Below are 23,214 nucleotides of genomic sequence, written 5' to 3' on the forward strand. Positions count from 1 at the left end.
AATGTCAAACAGCAGTTAAGGCTTGGTGTTAGATTAACAGTATAGTGCTAATGATACAGAAAGTGTTCAATGGTTAACTATGGCATTTGTAAGGAGTAGAATGATGTACTTATATCTGATCAGAATATTGCGTAATTTCCCAGTCCATAATGACAAGGCAAGTGTTAAACCACATTTATTAGGAATAAATACAGTAAAAAGAGGGCACAGTTACCTTTCAGCCAACAATTCTAGAAGATTTGGCTGAGGATATTTCTGTCTTACTGATAATTATTGTTAAGAATTCTGAGCATACAATGGAAATCCTCCAAAGTTGAACTCAAGTGACACAGAATTACAGAATCACAGAATATCCTGTGTTGGAAGGGACCCACAAGGATCATGGCATCCAGCTCCTGTCTCCGCACAAGACCACCCAAAACTCGGGAGCCTGTGCCCAACTTGATGTGGTTGACCTCAATGGTTATAAAATGTAAAAGAAGAAGTTCAGTCAATAAAAATAAATGCCCTCTAACATAGTTCTAGAAATTGGTCTTGTCAGCTGAACTGAGGTTGTTCTTTGCTGAACTTACAAAAATAATTGCTTTTGGTGACTATGCAGATGTAAGATACTTCTGTAGACTATTTAACTTGGTATTTCATGCCCGTCAAACTAAAATGGATTAGTATTGTATAATATTAATAAGGTGCATAGGAAATAAGAAATACTATATGATAAGTCTTACAAAGTAGTGTCAAAAACATACATACCTGGGTTTGGATAATATTTTTATGAATAATCTGGAGACAAATATAAAATCATCAAGTGACTGTTTGCAGAGTCAAAAGTACAGATGACAGTGGACATTGAAGAGTATAATCTGGTTTCCAGGCTAAATTGGACCCATTCAAAGAAAATAGCCAAGTGCATGCTCGTATACTCTATTTCTAGAAGAGTAAGTCAGGGCCAAACACAATGGAGCAGCAGGGTGGAGAAGCAGCATGCGGTTCCCTGGTAGCACTACTATCAATGAAAGCAGATAAGCTCTAATGGGGATAGCAGACAGAAAAAGTGGAAAATGATTATATTTATTGCATTAGATTCACTGCTCTAAGTGAAGGACAAGTGAATGAACCTCTGTGTAATGCAACTCGCTTTTTTTTTTTTTCTTAATAAAGAGATGGAACTAAACCTTTCGGCATAGCTGATGTTTATCTGAGTGCTGTGCACTTTTCACACAATTTGAAATAAATTACATCACTGTTCACGTAGGGCAAAGTTGGATATTTATTGATTCATATCAGACAGCTTTTTGTACTCAGACATAAAAATCCAGTATTTGTAATTTTTTTTTGTTGTTTTTGAGGTCTTTGAGCATCATTAAAGTAAATATTCTGGAGAGGAGTGTGCTAGCTGCCGAGGGACAATGTTGTTCATTCATGAGATTTTAGGCTGATTCCCTAAAGAAGTTAAACAATATCATCTTCTCTGTGTGTAGATAAATCTGTCTTTCTCTCATTCCCTCAGGCCTGATGTCTTGTTTTTAGCAAATCTCAGAGCAGGCATTGAAAGGGGTGATTAAGAAAACAGTGGAAAAACCCAAACATAACCTAAAATAGTCTGTCCCACAGAGGGTAGACTGCAGAGGAGACACTAAAATCCTGAGCAGGTGGAGAGGGGGACTGCGGCAAACCCTACATCAGTTCACCCCTCCTGCAGGCAGGGTACATCCTTGTGTACAGTAAAGCTTCCATGAGAAATGGAAAATGATCCTTACTGCCAGAATAAAGGCCTGCCAAGAGAGAGTAGGGGGAGAACACAGAGGTCAAGTAGTGCTTGCCCTTTCTAGCACCTCCATGTGACCACAAAGCTGCTCTGATGAGACGTGTGTCTCCTCCTGTATCTCACTCAGAAATGGTCACAGCTTAAGATGAGGATGCTCTAGTAGGCAATAGCTTGAAGATGCTGAGCTCTACCTGCTAGTGTGACAACAATAATGGCTACCAAAGCCATGATATTTGCAGCACGTAGTCTCCTCTGAAGGTATATAAGCATAACTTTGACAGAGAAGAACTGGAAATATCATAACCTCACCAGACTGCATGTTAAAACACAACACATTTTTCTCTCTTGGGCTGTTAATGTAGCTTCACAATCCCTTCTGTCAAGAATTACCATGCTTCAGATAGGACATGCCCATGGATCATCTGCATAAAACTGCACTGTGGATATGGGGACAATAGATGGGGATTGGATACATGGAGGCTGTTCCAGAACACCAGCTTTGCAATGAACTTCCCATTGTATAACGTGGACATGCATGTAGTGAACATTGCTCCTGAACCACAGCACATTTTCCCACCCACACATAAATCATGGTCTTACAATTGAAAATACATGTTCAGGTACAACAATGGGTGTTTGTTGACTGGCCTAGAAGGAGCCCACTGAACTGCCTTTCCTCCTCATTTCCTGTCATAATAAAAAAATACTAAAATTGTAGAGGATTTCCTCACTTGAGTTTCCTGTCATTTGTGCAAGTCAAAATGACACAAGTATTTTCCACTCCCAAAAGGAAGATAGTAGAAAATCCACATACAGAAGACAGCAGTGCTGTTGCCTTGAAATATGAGTTTCAGTTTCAGTGAGCTTTCTTACAGATGACTCTTCATCTATTTACCTACTTTTAATGAAGCTATTATATGAGAAAGTAATCTCCAACAGTGATATTATTCATCATAGCTTTCAAAAACATTAATGTCTTAACCTTTCCTGGGGTGAGTCATAAAATTAAGTAATTGAGTAAGATCAATTAGAGTAGACACATACTGCCAGATGACAGCATGTGTTGCCATGAATCTGCTTTTATAAAATAATTGTGTAATCTCTAATATGTGCAGGTATCTTGAAGTACTATACAGTTTCCCCAGGGAAAACCCTTGTACAGATATTTTTAATTGCTAGCATTTTAGGAGAAAGACTAAAATATTTTGTTAATTTATGAAATTACTTAGTTTCCATGCTTCTTTCATGGAAAAGTGATAATGAAAAACAACAACAACAACAAAACTAAAACAACAGTATTTGGAATTTATTTCTGGTTATTGACATATAAAAAATAGCCTATTGAAAGCCAAATAACTTCAAAAGCCTCCATTAGTATTTTGAGTATTTCAGTTCCTTTTATCTGATCTTCTCTATAGCTGTGGCTTCTACACAGAATCACCAAACTTCCCACTTCAGCCACATGAACCTTCCTTCAGGTTTAATCTTTCTTTAGCCTGAAACTCTTGCTCTGCTCTGCTCATTTAATCTAACTGAGATTTGGGTCCAATACTTTTTCCTGGCAGTATCAGGCTTCCAGATCCAACTTTGTACACTGATTTTTATATTTTTTTTTCTTGTTGTTTCATTGTAAGCTAGCAATCCATGCTGGCTTAGCTTCCAAGGTTGCTCCCTGATCTGTAACAGTCACTGCTTTCCCAATCGATTTGAAGAAGTCATTTATTTTTTTTTCTTCTTTTTTTTTTTTTTTCTTTCTCCATGATAGAACGTATGCTTGAATGAACATTCAATTTTCAGTACTTCCACCACATTTTGCCCTAAGAAAATTCCCCTGAAAAGCAGGGGAACAACAGGTCTGAGCCAGGGTTAGCTGAAGAGCCTAGACAGCATGCTGCATCAAGCCATGCTTTTGGAAAACAGGTTTGAGAGAAAGGAGGCCTCTGAGGCAGTATGAGCAGGAAGCAAATGGGAAGCAAGCTATTGCAAAGCCTTTTGCATAATTTTAAAGGTGTGAAGCCACAGACCACACTCTAATTAGAGACACCACACCTCTTTGCAGTTGGGTACTGCAATCATCTTGGACCTGCCTGTAATTGCAAGAGGTGTGTTTGTGAGCCTCTCAGTTTTGACCATGGAAAACTTCTGGATTTTAACTTGTGTTACAGAATGCCCCATTTCAAAGCAAAGGGCAGTCTTAGCTCAGGAGTATGTGATGAATTTGGTGAAGTAGAGAAGGTGCAGATCTAACAGGTTACTGGAATTTCTGTTCCTCAATAAATGACTTTATTAGTTTTCTTTTTTCAACTTAGACTGGAACAAAAGTTGAAAATTGGAAATATCCTACTAACTGGCATCTTTTCAGGGAGAAAACAACTTTGTTTCAGGTCAGATGAAATGTTCAATTTTTAAAAAAGCTTCTATTTTGACTTGTAAATGTCATGCTTTCAGTGCATAATTTATGCTGTAATGGGAAACAGCTTTTCCAATTAAATGGCATTACTAAATGTAGAAACTGAAGCATGCTGTTTAGAAATGTTGGGAATGTTTGGATTTTACCTTGGTACAGGACACAAGAAGTGGAAGAAATAGAGATTTTTGACTGGCTGTCCAATTGGGAGCCAGCACTGTCAGACTCAATCTAGCACACCTTTCCTTCCTCTGCTTTCCCTTTTTTTCATAGAGCAAAATTAAAATTACCTATTCAGTCCCAGTACTTACCAGTGAGGATGGCTCTCTTATAGGTATTGTGCTATCTGGAAGCTGCTGAAGTGGGATTTTGACTTTGTTTCCTTGCCTTCCATCTCTTTCCAAGCTAAGTCCTACATCCCTACAAATAATGGAGACAAAATCATACTTGTACTAAATTCAGAGATTCCTGGTATAATTAAAGTCAGAATTGACTATTTTATGCTTCAGATGAGAGTGCATCAACAGAATTTGAACAACATTTATATTATAAATATATTATATTGTATTATTATTATTATATTGTGTTGTTACTACTATATTGTTAATATAACAAGTTATATTCTATGTATTTTCTCTGCATATCCACTTTATGCTGTCTAAGGAATATTTCATCAACTGCAGGGTGACTTTGCAGATTGCTTAGATCACTCATAGCCCAAACATCCTTGGAAAGGGCTGGTCCCAGCTCCTGCCCAAAGTCACTGCCCCTTTCTTCTCTTGGTGCAGATTCTTCGGTCAAGTGGTAAGCTGGACCACTTTTTAAAAACAGGATTAATTTTTAGATCTCTTAGTTCATTACTCCTGCTGATTAAATGTCCATTTGAGAAACAGTGCCAGATTTATGCCAGATTTATGGAGGTACAAAGAGGAGTGCAGCTAGGCAACTGTGGAGGGTGGACTCACTTTCTTTTTCCTTTTTTTTTTTTTTTTTTTTTGGCAGGCCTAAGTTGGCTTGAATTACTTTGTGAATCTACTTAAGTAGATATCCACATGGTGGCTCCTAAGATAAACAGAAACACCCTGTAGTTATTTTTATTTTTGATTTTGTTCAGCAGGAACTAGGGTTGAAAAAATTATTAAACTGGGTAAAACTCAAAGGTTTTACATGCTATTTGGACTGTTTCTAGCTTTCTCTGAACTCTCCAGGCACAGAAAATGAAAGGAACGTGGAACCTAAAGGAATCTTTTCCAATATAATTTTGCACCATGCCCTTAGTATGAAAAACCTCTCCCAAGTGTTTATCTTTCCCTGTTCTCCTGCTCTTCAATTCTTTTTCCCAGCAGTGATGTTTTATAGTCACAGAGTCTAAGCAGGGTACTTGAAATACTGTTAATTAGAACGTGAATATCAAAATGTTGATTTGAAAATATTACTTGTGTGTACAATAGGTTGTACAAAGTAGTTTTTTTTTTTTTTTTTTTTAATTCTTTCTCCTCAGTCCTCCTGTGGTATGATAGATGAATTGCATCTACCTGACCGTTATGACTATTAAATTCTAGTAATTCTCAGATGGCCTTTCTGTGACTATTTGCAGTGTATTAAAATATGTTTTACAGTCAAAATCCATACCACAACTTCAAAGACTGAGCTTATTGTTTGTTTTTTTAATGACGGGGAAACATTTATTTAGTCCTTTTGGTTTGTTTGGTCTAATTCATTTATATATATATATATATATATATATATTTTTGTAACATGGTGAAAAGAAATTTGTTTTTGGAAAGACAGGCAAATCTAATTGTACAAAAGAGAGGAAATCTCAAGTAGTTTATGCCCAGGAGTAACATCTGGCAAACAATAGAAAACTCTGCTATTATTGTCCCAAGGCTTTTATTATTATTGTATGATTGTGCAGTACGTAGCACTTTATTTATGTAACAAAAGACCTAGGAAAAATACTCTTTGTTATGCAGAAGATTGTTGACTGCTAAGTGAGAATCTACTGTTTGGATAATTTTCATAGAATCATACAATCATAGAATACCCCAAGTTGGAAGGGACCCGTAAGGATCATCAAGTCCAACTCATTTGGACTTCATTTACTCCTTATGTCTCCAGAAGTAATTACTTAAATATATAGAAAAGCAAAATTATACAATATATTTGAATAAAAAAATAGTTTGACAAAAATGTGACTCCATTCTCTTGTCAGAGAATCGATGAGAAAATTTACTATTAAGATATCTGCTCCTCTGCATCAAGCACATTGCCATTTGACTCAAAATATTAAAATTTAACTGAATAGCAAAACATTTATAAATTTAGCATCTCAAATCTTTTAACAACATAACTTGTGCAAGTTCCATGAAAATTTTCAGCTTTTCTGTGGACTTCAGTAGCAACAATCCATTTGCTAGAGATACAGTATCTGGTCTTAAATCAGAGTCAAAACTGACTACATTAAAAGCTACAGTATAACTCAGGGATATTACTGCTTCTAAATTCTGCTCTTCTGCTTTTTGACACAGTGTGTCAAACTTAATTTTTGTCCTGTGGGTCTGGCACAAATCTGGGACCCTGTACACGCTGCATGTTGCTTCCTTCCTGAAGAGAAAATGAGGCTGGAATATTATTTTTAAAATTCACGCTCACGAGGATGCATCTATAAAGCTGTTACCTCTCACACAGTGGGAAGCTGGCTTAATGATGGTGATTGCTGCAGGCTGGCTAATATTTGTACTTCTACTTTGTCTTGAAGCAACAAACAAACAAAAACACACACAAAGCCAAGCCAACCAACCAACCAACCAACCACAAAACAAAAACAAAAACAAAACACTTTACTGCTTCCTCCCTGTCTCACCTCTATACTTACATCATTTGTGTCTATGTCTTATATCTATCTCCCATCTTGTCCCATCTTTTAATCTATAGACTCTCTGATGTGAAGACATGATTTTGCATGACAATTCACATGCCTTTGTGTGTGCATGCAAGAACCACGGGTGCTGGGGTGCTGGCCTCTGCCCCAGCTTTTGCAGGGATCAACACCTCAGCTGGATGAGCCCCAGCTCCCATCCCAGTTGCCTGATTGGACTTGCTTGCTAAATCACCTTCTAATGGCTTATCTGAAGTACCCTTAAGTGTATCATTTCTCACACATGGCATGCTAGGGTCTAGTTTAATGTATTTTTGTGCACAGAAAATACTGTTTATTTCCATCACATAGCAAGGAAAATTATTTTCTTTTTTCTTTAATATTAGAAGATTTTGATGTGAATTTCTCTTAGGCATAAGACATTGATATAAGATACCTGAGGCATAACCACAGCTTGCCTCATGCCCACATGGCACATACCTCTCACCACCTTCATTTCCAAGCTGTGTACTACCCTTATTCAGCAGTATACATGTTGATATGGGGCCATATTAAGTGTAGGGTTTCGCACATGGCTAAGTGCCACAGGGACACTTAGAGTGCAAAAAGGGAACTGATTTGTGGAAATTAGTTCAAATGGCACCTAAGCATGAAGAATCTGTTCTTTAGTTCATCCTTGTTAACATCAATAACTCTCAGTTTCATCAAAGAGGAGATATATCCCCAGGAATTCTCCTGGCTAAGGGCCCTTCAAAATCTGGAACATTTTTCAATTACAGTTCAGAGAATCCTATAGCAAGGGAGACTGACTAAAGATAAAAGTGTCTAAGAGCATTCCTTCAAAGGAAGCTCTGAGAGCTTTCCTTCAAAGAGAAGGAAAGTTTGAAGAGTGTGTGTGTCTGGGGAGAGCATCCTCTTCACTAACTTGTAAGAGCAAAGTGAGGAGCATTATACCTGTCCCTCAGTGCTGTGGTGAGTGGAGCCTCCATCCCCAGTGCTGGGTTTGGACCTGCTCACTTTCCTTCCTGTCCTCTTTTCATCTGCCTCTCTCCTTTGATAATGTGCAAACCTTATGTTTATATTAAAAAGTTAAATTAATTCTTATCGAGTCTTTTTTAGACTTACATCTGTTAACAAAAAGGGGCTCTTAGTTTAAAATCTCTGGGGCAATAGTGCAGAGATTGCTGTTAATCCTGGCTGAGACAGGGAGTGGTAGATGCCTTCCCCTGGGAACAAAGAGGAGGTGCTAGAGAGCCATTACCTTGGAAATCCAACCCCAGATCAGGACTATCAAGTGCTACCAGCTCTTCCTTTATCTCTCTAGGAGATGGGAGTTGCTCACAGAAAGATCTGGTATCATCATGCCTGGAAGGAGAATTGCATTATCACACATTCCCATCCCATGCCCAAGAAAGGTGTTGTGATCCTTGAGCGGGGACAGGAGAGTGCCCAATTGATTCAGAAGCACTGGAGATTGACTGTCTACCATCATCTGCTCTTTGTAATTCTCCCTCAGGCGAGGCAGGGTAAACCTTTCTGATTAACCACTGCAGCTGAAGATTTGACCTTCTTCAGCCTGCACATGTGAGTGTCAGAAGGTTGCCTGGGTTCAAGCTGGGAGCAGTGTTACAGACACCATGGGGCTGGAACACACTTGAGGCTGTGCCACTGTTCTTACTGCCTTGCTGTGTAAAATCTTCCTTCAGAACAGAAAACAAAACAAAACAAAACAAAACAAACAAAAAAACACAAACGTGTGTGAAATACTACTTCTATAGCTCTGCAGAAGTCTGAACTGGGCAAAAACTCAAATTTGGCCTTTAAGTTTGCTGGAAGTTGGGAGTCCATGATATAAACATTCAAGGGTAAGTTTAAACCCGTAACAAACTTATAGGAACATGGACCTGTTCTGTATTTGAAAAATGACAAATGAGAGCATTGGACTCAACTACAGATCACAGCATTTGCAATTCCATATTCTTTGTTCTCTATGTTAAACCTATATGATAACACAAGTATCATTTTATTAACAGGCAAAACAAAACAAAACAAACAAACAAACAAAAAGCGCCAAACCCAACCCAAAGCAAAATAAAAAAATCTTCCTCTGCAGCAACTCAGTGCAGCAGAAAGCTCCTAATGTCTGGCTTTGTCATCTGCACAAAGGAATCAAAGAAATTCCAAACTCAGAAGACTTCTAGCTCAAGGGAGTCAAAACACACTCCTGTCAGCAGCAAAGCAGCACGGAAGAGTAGAGGCTATACACTTCTAAGTCCAAATTTTATTTTATGTATTTATTTTTTTTTTCAGTTGAAACAGTGGATATTTTTTCTGTCTCGGTGATTGTGATTGTTTTGTTATTTCCAGGCTTTGGAATGATACATGTAATTAAAGATGATATATTATATTCTTTCTAATGTACCTTCTGCCTCGTAAATAAAGATAATGTTATTTGAATCCTCTTTGAGTAGACTATTTTTAGCACCAGATCTGGGATACAACACCCTGAGCTACTGTGTCCATTGAGGATGGGGTTGTTTATCCTTTGGTAGCAGAGCAGACAAGTCAGAGGCCGAATCAACGGTTCTAAGCCCTGGGAAAACATAAAACTTTTATTACTATAACACAGACCGTGAGACTGAAGAGCTGAATCAAACCAGAGATGGTCCTTTGGACAATGCTGCACTGGAAGAGAACTATCACAAAAGGGAGAAATTCTTAGGACTAGTATTCCTAATGCTGGGTAAAAAGAAAAGGTGTACAAAAAGTTTTTATAGACAAAGAATAAATTTTGAGCACATAAGACTAGGTTCAGAATGCATGGCTGCTTTAGTAGCAATAAAAAGAACTTATAAATTTTGCCCTCTGTAAACAACAAAAATGAATGTTTATTTCTCATAGTGTAATGGTTACCAAAGTTCATTGATAGTCACATACTGACACTCTGAAGAGCAACAAATAAATGAAAGTCGAATCTCTGCTAGAAAGACATTGAGATGTTCAAAAATTTAAAATAGCTTTTAATATCAAATCATTTGTGATCATGATTGGTACTTTTTGTGGTCCACTTCAATCTACCAGATATAATCCATGCACTGTTCTGAAGTAACAGATTAAGTGGAATGGGGGAAAAGCACCAGTGTTTCAAAGTGTCCGTCTGGAGGTCATATTTTATCTCTGGAAACATTACTTTTGAATATCACTGTGGAATTTACAGATGCGGACAAGCCATAAATATTTGGAGAATGTTGGCCTTCTACTTGTTCTAGTATCTGTCAAAGCCAAAATATTTTTTTCTGCAGTACCGAGTAGCTTTTGGGTAACATTCCCAGGATTCAAACCTGGAAAACAGTGAGTAATCTGGCCTATTATATATATATATATATATATATATTTTACTGCCTACATAGAATCATTGAATTAAAAACTAATTTTTCATCCACAGAGGAAGTAGCTGACCCAACTGGTGTAGATAGATAAGTTAACACAAATTTCCAAATTACTGAATCTGTTAGGGAAGACAATTAGATATTCTTTTTAAAAGGTTTATTTATTTATTTATTTTTCAAACAGGATGCACTCATTCCGTAGTATCAACTACAGAAATAACCACATCCTCTTTTTATTTTATTTTTTTAAAGGATCTTACACTTTAATGAGGCTTGGCTTCTTATGACTTTGTAAATCATGCGTATGAAAACACAATGTGCAATCTCCCACTGAACCTACAAGATCTCTCTGGCATTTGTGATTAGGAAGGAACAATCTTGTGATATAAATCTTCCATCAGGACTGGCTCTCTCTCTTGTACATACCTGCTTCACTTTATAGCAACTTTCTACCCCTTGGCAGGCCTGTCAAGTGCACAGAAACCAGCAAGTGATTTCCAAACCTGAGTACTGAAATCATAATCTGTTATAGTCTGCTCAGTATTGCTTTCCAAACACCATAGGGCTTTTTCTGTGGTCTTGACAAGTCTCTGGCAGCATGTTAAAACCTAACCCTACTATTGCGATTACTCGTTCTTAATTATCACTGCTCAGCAGTGTTGCCTCCCTTCCATGCCATGTCCTAATGCAGGTTACAAATGCAAAAGCACAGAATTGTAGAATATCCTGAGGTGGAAGGGACCCACAAGGATCATTGAGTCCAACTCCTGGCTCCACACAGGACCACCCAAAACCAGACCCTGTGTCTGAGAGCATTGTCCAAATGATTCTTGAACTCTGTCAGGTTCAGTGCTGTGACCTCTGCCCTGGGGAGCCTGTCCCAGTGACCTACCACCCTCTGGGTGCAGAACCTTCCCCTAACCCCCAGCCTGACCCTCCCCTGTCACAGTTCATTTGGGCTGAAAGCAGCAGAAATTTGTACAGGACCACTGGCGAAACACCCATGCAATTTTCGCTTCGTGCGTTCAGCCGAGCAGCGACAGGCCCGCTAGCCAAACCCCAAACAATTCTTCACGCCTTAACGAGTCTGCTTTTATTTATTTATTTATGTATTTATTTGGCGTGAGGGAGGGGCTCGTTCCTTTATTTATTTACGCCGGTGCGCGGGGGCTGCCCCCTCACGCCGCCCAACGGTTGGCAGCGACGGTTGGTGCCGGCCCCCCGCCCCCCCCCCCACCTCCTCCCACCCCGGAGCACACCGAGGCACCGCGCATGCGCAGCACCCCCCGCCCCCTCCCCTCCGCTCCCTCAGCCCGCCCCGGCCCCGCCCCTCTGGGCCAATCACATGAGCGGGCGCGGGGGCCGCCGGGAGCGGGCGCTACCTGAGGGGCGCGACATGGCGGCGGCGGCGGCGCTGGGCGCCTGCTGCTGAGCCCCCGGCGGGCCGACAGTGACAACGACAACGAGGAGGGAGAGGACAACGAGGAGGACGAGGAGAAGCCAGCGGGGCCCGGGGAAGGGAGGTGGCGGGGCTGGGTGTCGCCGCGGCGCTCGGCGGCGATGGCCCAGTGCGTGCAGTCGGTGCAGGAGTTCCTCCAGGACTCGTTCGTGCCCTTGGTGGCCGCGCTGTGCAGCGAGGAGGCGGAGCGCCTGGCCCGCAGGAACAACCTGGGCTTCGCCGAGCTGCTCAAGCCCTTCTGCCGCCTCACCTCCGAAGGTCGGTACCCGTGGGGGTTGGGGGGAGGGTGGGGAAGGCGGGGCCGCACCCTGCAGGCCGGGGGGAGGCGAGGACGCCACCCCCTGCCCCCTTTTCCCCTTTTCCCCTTTTCTTTCCCCCTTTTTTGCCCTTCCCTGGGTTTGCCCCGGCTGCCTGCGGCTGTTCCCTTCTGCTCCGTGGGGTTCGGGAAGTTGGGCTTCTCCCCGAGGCGCCGTGAAGCAGAAGGTCAGGGAGATGGGTGTGTGTAAAGCCAGCTCTCCCCGGCTGGGGTCTATTAAGCTGTCCTGCTGGTGTCTGCCTGGTGCCTGTACCTGGAGCTCCCGCAGTAGCTTCTCTCGGGGTAAGGCTCTTTGTAAGCTGTCTAGATATTGAAAGTCTCACAAATGACAGCTAACGTCATGAAACCCTGCCTCCTTTCGCCTGTCCTGTTGTGTATACATCTCTTTTTTTCCCAGTCCTTCTATGAGCAAGACTTGCCTCAATGAGGGGGAGCACTAAACTGATTACAAAGCATAGATAAAAAAAAAGCACATAGAAAACAGTAAAACTAGGAATTGACCACTGGAAAAATGATTGGGCTCTTTTACTGTAGCACCTAAAATGTTGCAGGTAATAACTTGAAGCCGTGCTTTTCAATTCACTGCTTGTCAGAGCAGAGCTGCAGATCTGCTCATCAGCATAGTGATGCAGTGGCATTTGTCAAATTTGGTTCCTGGCAGACACTTGGCTCAGAAAAACTGCTTTCTTGTGTTGAGAAAGCAGTGTAAGAAACTGAAACTTGTACTGTCACTTGAGCTAAATATTCTGCATTGTTTAGTGAGTGGCAACAACTTGAAAGCTAGTGTGTGTGAAAATCTACCTTAATTTGTGGCGAGCCTTGAAAATGTATAAAAATGCGTTTAGCAGTAACTTCTCTATAGCTATTTTTCCTTGTCTGGTAACTCTCACGAATCATGTGAGACTGCAGAACAGATATAAATATTAAATGCAGAAGTTTCAGTCCTTGGAGTTCTGAAACTGCTGATATGTCTTAAACATCATCTTAGGTTCTTTGGCAAAAGGCAGTGCATCTAGAAAACTAACCAGTCAGGCTATTCAAAATGAAGCATCAGCTCTGATGAAGAATGCTTAGTTTTGTTGTTCCTCAATAATAAAGTCTTGTTTGACTGTTGTAACAATTAAGGAGCTGTCAAACCTGAATCTTTCTTGGTGTTTCCTGTGTAAATGCAGAGCTCTGTGCCGTAGTGTGTTAATGTTTATAAATCAAGCTATTCCTTCATCCTGTTTTGGAAGTTTTACTCTGTAAAGGAGTTGGTTACAGCTGAAGTTTAGACTCCATTCCTTAGTACACCCAAGGATGTTGATTTTTGTTACCTGGGAGACAGATACTGACTGGATTTTGGTATTCTTCTGATAACTGGAGTAGGAAAGCTCTGCCACTTAATGATCTTACCATGATTTCTGATGTTTCTGTGGTAGGTCTTCTGTAAGTTCTGTAGTGTAACTTTATAAATAAATATGCTTGTGAACTGTGTCCAGATCTCCACAGTTTTCATTTCCTGATTTCACACCTGTGGCTGTCATGAGGAATCTTAGAGAAGGGGCATCCTTGCTGGTCTTTCCAGGCTGCCTAACTGACAGTCTGAACTGCCCTTTACAAAACCTGGCCCAGGTTTGGAGAACTGAGAAGCTGAAGCTTGGCACGGTGGGTGTGTGGCCCTGCTCGGTGTGTTCTGATTCAGCACACTGTGAGCTTGACTGCAGCTCTTCACTCCAAGCGTGACTTCCTCTGCTAGCTTCATGGAAAATGCATTTCTGCATGCTGTAAGTAACTTCTTGCAACGAAAGCCAGCATGTGTGAGGGTAAGCAAAGTGGTAGTAGTCATTTTTCTTGAGGCAGAAGACTCATTAAGTGCAATAAAGTTTCTGTGAAGTTAGTGTAGTAGTGAACAATTCTCCTAGCTCTGTGACAGGGAAACCTGTTTGTGGCAATCTGCACACAGTGTTGCATTAACAGTCGCAGCATAGTGGTACTGCTAACTGAATCCTATGCACCAGACTCTGGAAACTGCATTTTTTGTGAGATAATAAATTTGGCTAGACATAGGATTAAATTTTTTTCTGTGGTCACGTTTTTATGCCCAATAAAAAGAGAGACATTATTAACGATCTGATCATTCTACAACAGAATGTGTGTATGCAAACCTTTCTCCAAAACTGTGTCTTATGGTTCATGATTGTTTTGATGTCTTCAGACTTAGCACCAGTTTTCTTAACGGAGAAGAAAACTGGAGACCAGATTACATCTGACTTCGGGGAGAACCCCACAAACATGATGTAGGTGCAGGGGGCCTCTGCACTAAGTACTAATCAGAGCTAATCTACTGATCGACTTCTGTCTCTGACTGACTTGCTAATGTTGACATAGCCAAAAATACCTTTACAGTCTAAGGTTGTCTTAAGTTGTGATGTTAAGAAGTCCTCACTGCACGTTCAGAATTCTCCAGTGTAGCTTTCGGAGTTTTGACTTTGATAATTAAGTCACTTATTGTTATTGAAGGAGAAATCAAGACAACTTTATTCTCCCAGTTAAGTTTTGACCTCACAGGAAAACAAAAACAAGGCCCCCAAACTTCTTTTGTCATGGTCTTTTTTAACTAGTCATGGTCTTTTTTTAACTACTATGTTTGTTACTAACAGTTGCTGGCTAATTTAAGTTACCTATACAATGTATGTTTTCTTTAACATTGCATCCCATTCCTTTGAGATACTTTAAAAATACTATCTGAACTAGTGCTGCTATGGTAGGAGAATTTGCTGCTTCAACTAGCATGTGTCACTTTGAGATAGCTTTTATTACACTTTGTTTATTTGAGTTTAGTTTGTTAGGAATTCACTGTTTATAAGCGTCTTAGAGTTTGAATATCCTCATCTTCTTATTGGGAAGATGTTCTGGTACACACCACTTCTGCTTTGGGAAAAATACTTTTTTTTTTTTTACTAAAAAAAAAAAGGCTGAAATTTTGTGGTTCCAAATATGTCCTTTTGTGTCAGCCCTTAGGATTGCATCTATGCCAAAAATGTCATCTACATCCTGGATGGAAACGTGCATGTTTTTATTATTATGGCTATTATATTTTAGGAGAGACAGCGAGGATGAGTTTTGTTATAGCTGCAATGAGAAAACAAATTGTTCTCTAAGTTGGTTGTCCCTGCTACTTCCTCTTGCATTTGATCTTTTCAGTAATTCTGTAGCTGTAGGGTTAGTAATCTAAGGGTTGAAAATTCACCCCATTTGATGAGTTGGAGGGTGGGGGGGGGGACCCTACAGTTCTGCAACTGGAGCTCTGTATTCACGAGTCATATAAAGCTCAAATTATTGCTTCTGGTAAAATTATCTGTAAGATACAAAAGAGAGTGATTCTTTCTCTAAAAGTGATTGGGCTATGAAGAGCTAGACCTTTAATTTTTACACTTATCTGTAGTGGTCCACCCTTCTATTTATTTACTTATGATGAATAACTTTTTGCTTTTCAGGAGACTGAGAAGTCGCTGAACCTTCTCCTACCCTACCCCCTCATCATGTCCCTCCCTTTCTTTCCCCCCCAGCTCTTAGGCTGTGGTCTTGGGACTGTTTTGTTCTCAGTGTTTTCTTTTTGATGGCTTTCTTGGAGGAGTTGGTAGAGAGGGAAATCATTTTGGGGATAAATATCCCAAGTCAGACAGCATAAACCACAGTGTGCTAATAACATAAGGTTGGTATCATCATTTTAAAGGCTCGTCTTAATATTGCATCTGCTGCTTTTTTTTTGAGTATTGTATGTATTGGTGTCTACTTTCTGTAAATAAGCAACCTTTGTGCCAACTTAAACACTTGTCAGCTATTTGTAGTTCTGTCATAAACATGATGTCCATATGGTATGAACCGCATTGTCAGGATTTTGTTTTTGAGGCTGCCTGCAATAATCCAGGTATACTTGCGTGTAATTCTGAAATCAGTGTTTTGTGTTCATAAGATTTATTTCTGTTTTCAAACAAGGATTTAAAAGTGATTCAGATATGCAGGTGTTATTAACATCGACTTTTTTGGTTAATCAGCTAAAAATAGCTTATTACTTGAGAAATATAGCTTTCAGTAATGTTCTATTAAATCAGTTGCGTGGTGTCTTTTGGAGAACAGGTGAATTTAAAAAACATTTCTTCAAGTTAAGGTGATCACACTTTAGTGTTATAAATGAAAGGGTACATTCGTTAGGATGAACTAATGCTATGCTGTCCCTGTTGAGTTTCCTAAATGTTGTTATTGCATGCTAGATTCTTCTGTTACTCCTAGGAATGTGAAAGATAATGTGCCTTCCATGTGGAGTTCCTATGGGCTTTCAGTAGAAGTTCAGCGTATTTCTCAAGATCTTATGGGTACCTTCTTACTTAGAGTGGGTATTTTTTTCTAAACTAAGATCCTGCTTATATTTTCATGTGTCTATATAGGTGAGCTTAATGCTGAACATGAAATAACCCTCCCCCCCTCTTTTTTGATACTCAGATATTGTGGACTGAAATATAAAATTGATGGATGGGGTTTAATGAAGTACATAACCTTTAAAGAAGGAAGTCTGGAGAAATAATAATTATGGTAACTATTTTAACTCTGTTATACTTCTCAACAAAGCCTCTTTTTTTTTTTTTTAGTTCACATGAGAGATCCCAATAATCAGCTTCATATAATTAAAAATTTGAAGATTGCTGTCAACAACATTATTACTCACCCACCTCAGCCCGCTGCCATTCGAAAGCTTCTGAATGAAGTGGTGTCTGTCAGTCAGCCTGCTGAAGGACTGGTAGCTAACGTGATCACCGCTGGGGATTATGATCTCAACATTAGCGGTATGTAACTATATTTTCCTGTAATTTAAGCTGGAATTTATTGTAAGGTTCCTAACCTTGATATCAAGTTTGTGACATGTATTGAAGTTGCTCTGAGGGTTGATTGGTCTTGAGTTGTTGTTGTACTGAAACTTAAATTAGTAAATATTCTTCTAGCATTTTATAAAAAACAAAACTAATTTAATGCAACTATGACTCATAACTTAAATTTGTTCCCCAGTGTTGTGGTTCTTGTGAACTTCTGTTAAAGCATCATATTATTTTAAAATTGAAAATACTCTTTCTTTGGTTTTATGATTACCTTATCAGATTAGTGGTTTTCCTATTTCATAATTGAGACACTAACCTGTTACCCTTGCTTAGATAAATACGAACACTGTTGCTACTAACGTATGGATTTACTTTAAAGTTATTCCTCCTGTCTTGTGTTCGTCTCTTTTTGCTTAATGCATAGAGTTCATAAAGTCACTGTAAACACTTGAAGGATAAGGAGATCTTTAGGAACAATGTGCAAGTCTCTTATTTTTTTTTTTTTTGCCATGAAACTCAGTGCTTCATATTTCGCTGTTACAATGACTAGAACCTTCTAACAATGACTTCTTTCCAATCTCTAGAGTAAAGACACTGAATAATGCTAATTGAGAACTGATCTTGAGAGCTGAGAAGATTAAACTCCTCCCAATTAAGACCCTAATCTATTAAAGCCTTTGAGTACATACTTAATTCAAACCATGTATGCATTGCCCTATTTAAACATAAGTAATTTATTTTACGTAGTTAGATGTGCAGTAGGGAATTTGGGTCTGTTATAGGGAAAGACAGGGTTTCTGTATACTTTCTATGAAAAATTCATGAGGATTAGTAGCTGATGTCATAGTATATTTTTTCACGTTGATGTTGAAAAATGTGTAATTCTACATCTTCTTCAATTTCTAGCTTGCAAGCTGCATCCTCAACTGGATGTGAAATATCAATAGTAAAGGAAAAGACTTGACCCTGAAAACTGTAATTTTTGAGCTTCTGCTGTAAGCTGTAGCTTCTTTCAGTTTCTGTGCCCATTCTTATCTGAGAAACTGGTTTATTTGCTAGCTATTTTAATATGGAAACTTTTTTTTGGGTTGGAAAGTCTGTTTGAATTCTAGAGATTAAAGCCATTCTGCTTTCTTGGGGTCATCTAATAAGGTGAATGTTCTAAACTGAGGCCCTTAGAACTATTACGGAAGTGGGGGGAGGAAGAGAATGGGTAATAGTGACTTTATTGAGCCAGACAAGCTGTGGATGTCCCATCCCTGGAAGTGTTCAAGGTCAGGCTGGAAGGGGCTTTGGGCAGCCTGGTTTAGTGGGAGATGTCACTGCCCATGGCAGGGGTTTGGCACTGGGGGATCTTTAAGGTTCCTTCTGACAATAAAACATGGTAGTTTCTTATATGATTATTTGTAGTTTTGGAAGCAAATAGCTCTCCTTTTGTTTTCCTTATTTGCTTCTGGAGCCTCAGATGCGATAATTCTCACATGACTGTGTTCTGTCTCAATGGTTAGGTTCTTATTTCTGTTCAAACTGGGTGTGTGCTTGGTTGACAGAGGAGGGAGTATAATTTATTTAATGTTGTGCACAAGGACAGAAGCACGTGATAATTTCTTAGTTCTGTGGTACACCTTCTTAAGATTTTAGCACAAAACACGAGCACAGTGTCCTTGATCGTGAAATTTGAATCCCATTATACTGTAGGAGGATATATGGAAGTCTCTATCTTGTCAGGTATAGTTCTTCTACTTAGAAAAACTTTGAATGTTTGAATGTTTGAATTTGTTTTTCTACCTTGTTAGAGCATTTTATTAAAAAATGATGGAAGCATTCATTCCTGGCCATAAAACACGTGTGTGTGTGTATATATATTTTTGCATGAAAACGTAAAATATATTGATCTCTTTAAATTAGCTGCTTTTTTTGGTAAATTATTTTTTTAGGGTGGCAATACTGAAACATATTTCCTTGATCTTGAATAATGCAATATATTTGGGAGGAATATATAAAGAGAGGGCTTAAGAAAACTATGCATGGGTATTACCAACACTGGGATCGCGATACTGCTCTTTTTCAGAGAAGTTTAGGGACTGCTGTAGTGAATTGTTTTAATTGGTTACAATCATTCTTTGTTACACTTGTTAATAGTTGCATTCATAATTCCATCATCTTCTTGTGCTGATGGACCTGTTTGATTACTGGAAGGGTGCTTGCCTTCAGCCATGTGTGCCTCTCCATTGTAGGTGTGTGTGTGTGGGGGGGAAGTGATCCTACTAAAGGACTTGTATTTTTCTTCCAAATAGCTTTCAGCTGGATCACTGCTGTGACTGTTTAGGGCACGATGCTAACTCTGGTGTACAGCAATACAGGAATATGACAGATACAAGGGATAATGTTGGAGCAATCATTCTCAGCAGTGGATCTCTTCAGTTCAGTTGTAGTTCATTTCTACAGGCTGAGAAATCTCATGAATTACTGACTTACTCCAACTAGAAAAATAGCAATATATTTATATAGAATTCTAATTCTCTACTGCTTCATAGACTTATGTTATTCAGACCTAGAATTTGGGTAGAATCAGAAATAAATACTGGGTTCTATTAAAGTATGTTGTGAAATGTGGCCTGACTGAGGTTGTCTGAAATCAAATGCCTTAGTCTACTATAGGCATGCATGGTACAGGTTTTCTACTTCATGCTACCAGAGAGTAAAAGCCAATAGTGTGTTTGCACCTGACCCTTTTTAGTATAATAATACCATGTTTTTTCTGTCAGATCGCTCAGTTAAGGCTAGTGTTCCTTGGTACAGTAATTGGAAAGAGACACTGATGGAACTGAACACATCCACGTTTTATTCAGGTATTTTTTTTTGTGGTTGGTGCCAATTTGCCAAGTTGCCCTTTATTCCTTTTTCCATGTGCTCCATCCACCTTTCCTTACCATCTTCTACAACTGTTTAGCACCTCTCTTGGCGTAGATGTGCATTCCTCCATTTTTTCCCCTAGAATAATAAAAAAAATAAAATTGTGGTGGTGGTTGTTTGATTTTTTTTTTTTTTCTTTCAGTTGCATTTCTACTGCTGTTAACCTAAATTGTTTGGTCTTTCCATGGAGTCCAATAAGTGCCTAGCTGGGGCAGGGGAATGGTCTGATGCTGTAAAAGCACTGTCTTGTTTGATCCTATGGGAACATCCGCTATCACTGTTCTGTATTCCAAATGCAAATACTTTCCTGCTTCTTCCTAGAATTTCCTTTCATGGGACAGCGGCACTCCTTCAATTGAAACTGAAGAGTTAACTGTACTAGAGCTCATGCGATTCTGCCATATTGACAATTTTTCTGGTGTATGACTTAAAAACAAAACATTTTGTAGCGTGTCTTTTAAGATCTGTTTCTACCAAAATGCATTGGCTATTGACCTCTCAATTTGTAGATCACAACATAGAGATTCACTGTAAAGTAGCCAAGTTCTAATGTTCTTCAGTTTTAATCATTAGCAAAGCTTATGCCTTCAGTTAATAGTAACTGTCCTTTTGTGGTGTCCATTCAGGTGCTGCTAAATACTTTCTGAAGGTGCTAGCATACTGGTATTTGTGGAATTCATCTTAGTGAGGTAGCTAAAAAATACAAAGCCTAATGAAGCAGACTTCTTATTCTTAAACTGTTATGTATGAACAGAAGTATCAATTTCTGAACATGGTAGCAAGTTATTTAAACTTCAGTTCTTCTTGATTAGCAACCTATAAACATATACTGGAAAAATGCAGAGCATACAGGTTCCTAAATGACAGTGTTGCTATACATTGCTGAAACTTGTATTATATATGAAACTTACATATGTTACATTTGAAATTTTTCTTGGGCACTGTTTTTGTTTTGAATGTGGTGTATGTTTATTTAAATATTGAATGTGAATGATTTAACAGTACTCACTCAAACATTTTAGGACTGTGAAGTTTGTGTCTGTGTTCAGGAAAGTCAGTTGCCTTTATAGGCACTTCAAGGTTCTTACTAGACAGAGGGGGTGAAAAACAGATGCAGTTCGTTCTTGTTTGTGGATGTGTCAGACTTTAACTTCTTTGCTTGGGTTCAACAGAAATAGAAAACTGAGAATAGAGCTTCAAACTAAAATGTACTTAATGTTTTTACCTTAATAGTTTAACATTGTAGAATCTGAACCTGAATTATTACAAAGCTTTGTTATATGTGTGAAAAATTTGTATTTATCACCTTCTTGTGGTGTGTTTTTAATAACAATCTGTTTTCCTTTATTTAAATAACAGGAACATATATATTTGTTAGCCTTAGTTAAAGCCAAATGATTGTTCACACCATAAATGGGTGTTCAAAGAGCAGTTGGTTAGAAAGACTGTAGTCAAAAGCTAGCTGTTTGCCTTCTATTGATCACTTTTATGAAGTTAGATGTGCTGACTACTAGACTGAGTTCAGATGTGTAGTGTGGATGAAGCTGATATAAGATGGCCAGACAATGTAAGATTAAACAAAAAGCGTTAACTTAATGCACTACAAGAGAATTCCAGTGTACAAATTAAACTCAGTTTGTTGAAGTTGGCTAGGAAATAAAGGGTTTGGGAGGTGGCAGGGGGAGGCCAACAAAGCTTTAGAACTTGTTACGCGAATCAAATCAAGGAATGTACTGGGGCTGTATGTGGAAAACATACCTTCAATACCTTATTAATGCATTTTTGGTACCAGTTACTGTTTTCTAGTTTGCAGGTGAGTTTACTCAGGGTTCTAACTGCTCATTGTGAAGCCTGGTTATTAAAAATGGATTAACTTTTATCTGGTCTTCTTTTCAACTTAGGTGAAGGAGTTGCAGAATTGAGATGGCTTGAAAGGAGAACAATTGTTTCATGGCTAGATTGTTGTTGTGGAAAGAGACAAGATTAAGTTCACATGTTATTTGTATGTCCCAAACATGCTTGGCTTCCTTTGACTTGATACTGTTTAATATTAAAGTCCCCCTTGTAAAAGGCTATTTGAACATGACAGGTGAACATTATAAGGCATTAATGGCACAACTTAGATCTGAGATTTCAGCTTTTTGGTTCTCTGCTTGGCCAGCTAACAACAAACTGTCTGTTTTTATTTATTTAGCAGAGAGGAGGAGGGGGACTACTGTCAAGCCAATTTACAACACCTTGCAAAAAAAACCTGGCAGGATAGGGTTTTGGTAATCCTTAGTTCCTTTGCATAGTCAAAAATTATTTTTACTTCTCAGTCAATTGTTACATTCCTAACCAAGACAAATACAGTGATCATCAGAATAACTTTTTTTTTTTTTGCTTTCCCAAGCTTCTGTGGTTTTAGAGGGGTGGTAAGGTTCTTTAACAAGGACTGAATATGTGAGCCTGAAATACCGAAGAAGTTGGTGCTTAAGATGCTATTCAGTTTCACAGGATTTAATTTCAAGTGTTTCTCCTACTTCTGTATATTTTTGATTTCATTTTAGACTGTTTCCCCTTCCTTTCTGTCCCATGCAAATCTTGTCAGAGTTTAGGCATAGTATTTTTTATTTCCTTTTTATAAATGACTAAACGGTAGTTTGGCTAAATACTTAAATTTGGTCTTATTTTGTGTTTCAGCTACTACTCCTTGGTTTGAGTCTTACAGAGAGTGCTTTCTTCAGTCCATGCCTGCATCAGATCATGAGTTCTTAAACCACTATGTTGCATGTATCCTTTGAGCATTACAGACGTCTTTGGTGGAGACTATTACAGATGGCTGCAGAAATGTAATGCAGGAAACTTTGGAACAACTTTTTGCCACAGTGCTTTGAAATGTACCCTTTTCAATATGTCCAACTATACAGACTAATTTTGTAAGGGGTCCAGGTTTTCTCTGTAGTAAAAGCCACACTTCAAACTGAACTCTGAGCTAATATGTGTAACACTTTAAGAAGAGTGAATTTCTGCTATAACTCTTTAGGTCCTCAAGCACAACAGAGCTTGTGTGCTTGGGATGCACCTGCAGCCTTTTATAGCTTTTATAGCAGATGGATGAGGGAGGCTGGGAAGGGTGTGTTGAAAAAACAGTGGACTCTTAGCTGTTTTGGACGAAGTCTGGAAAGATGCCTAAATGCTTTCAGTGTTTCTGTTGCTGTGACTTAATCTTGACTTGTTTGCCTG

The 23,214-nt window shown here is 39.0% G+C and overlaps 1 protein-coding gene across 4 annotated transcripts in view; it reads left to right on the top strand.

Annotated features, from left to right (window-relative positions):
- Positions 1 to 11,785: 11,785 nt before the first annotated feature.
- TRAPPC8 (trafficking protein particle complex subunit 8) overlaps positions 11,786 to 23,214 on the top strand; it is a 48,286-nt gene continuing 36,857 nt past the window's right edge. For 2 of the 4 annotated variants that reach the window (XM_068671804.1, XM_068671805.1), the window contains exons 1-3: positions 11,787 to 12,159; positions 16,849 to 17,043; positions 22,672 to 22,761. In XM_068671804.1, coding sequence (XP_068527905.1) covers positions 12,003 to 12,159; positions 16,849 to 17,043; positions 22,672 to 22,761 — 442 coding nt within the window. In that variant the 5' untranslated portion in view covers positions 11,787 to 12,002. Of the gene's footprint in view, positions 12,160 to 16,848; positions 17,044 to 19,841; positions 19,926 to 22,671; positions 22,762 to 23,214 lie in introns of all 4 variants that reach the window. The other 2 variants (XM_068671803.1, XM_068671802.1) reach the window with 2 other exon arrangements.

Source organism: Anas acuta, chromosome 2, assembly GCF_963932015.1.
Source record: "Anas acuta chromosome 2, bAnaAcu1.1, whole genome shotgun sequence".
NCBI lineage: Eukaryota > Metazoa > Chordata > Aves > Anseriformes > Anatidae > Anas > Anas acuta.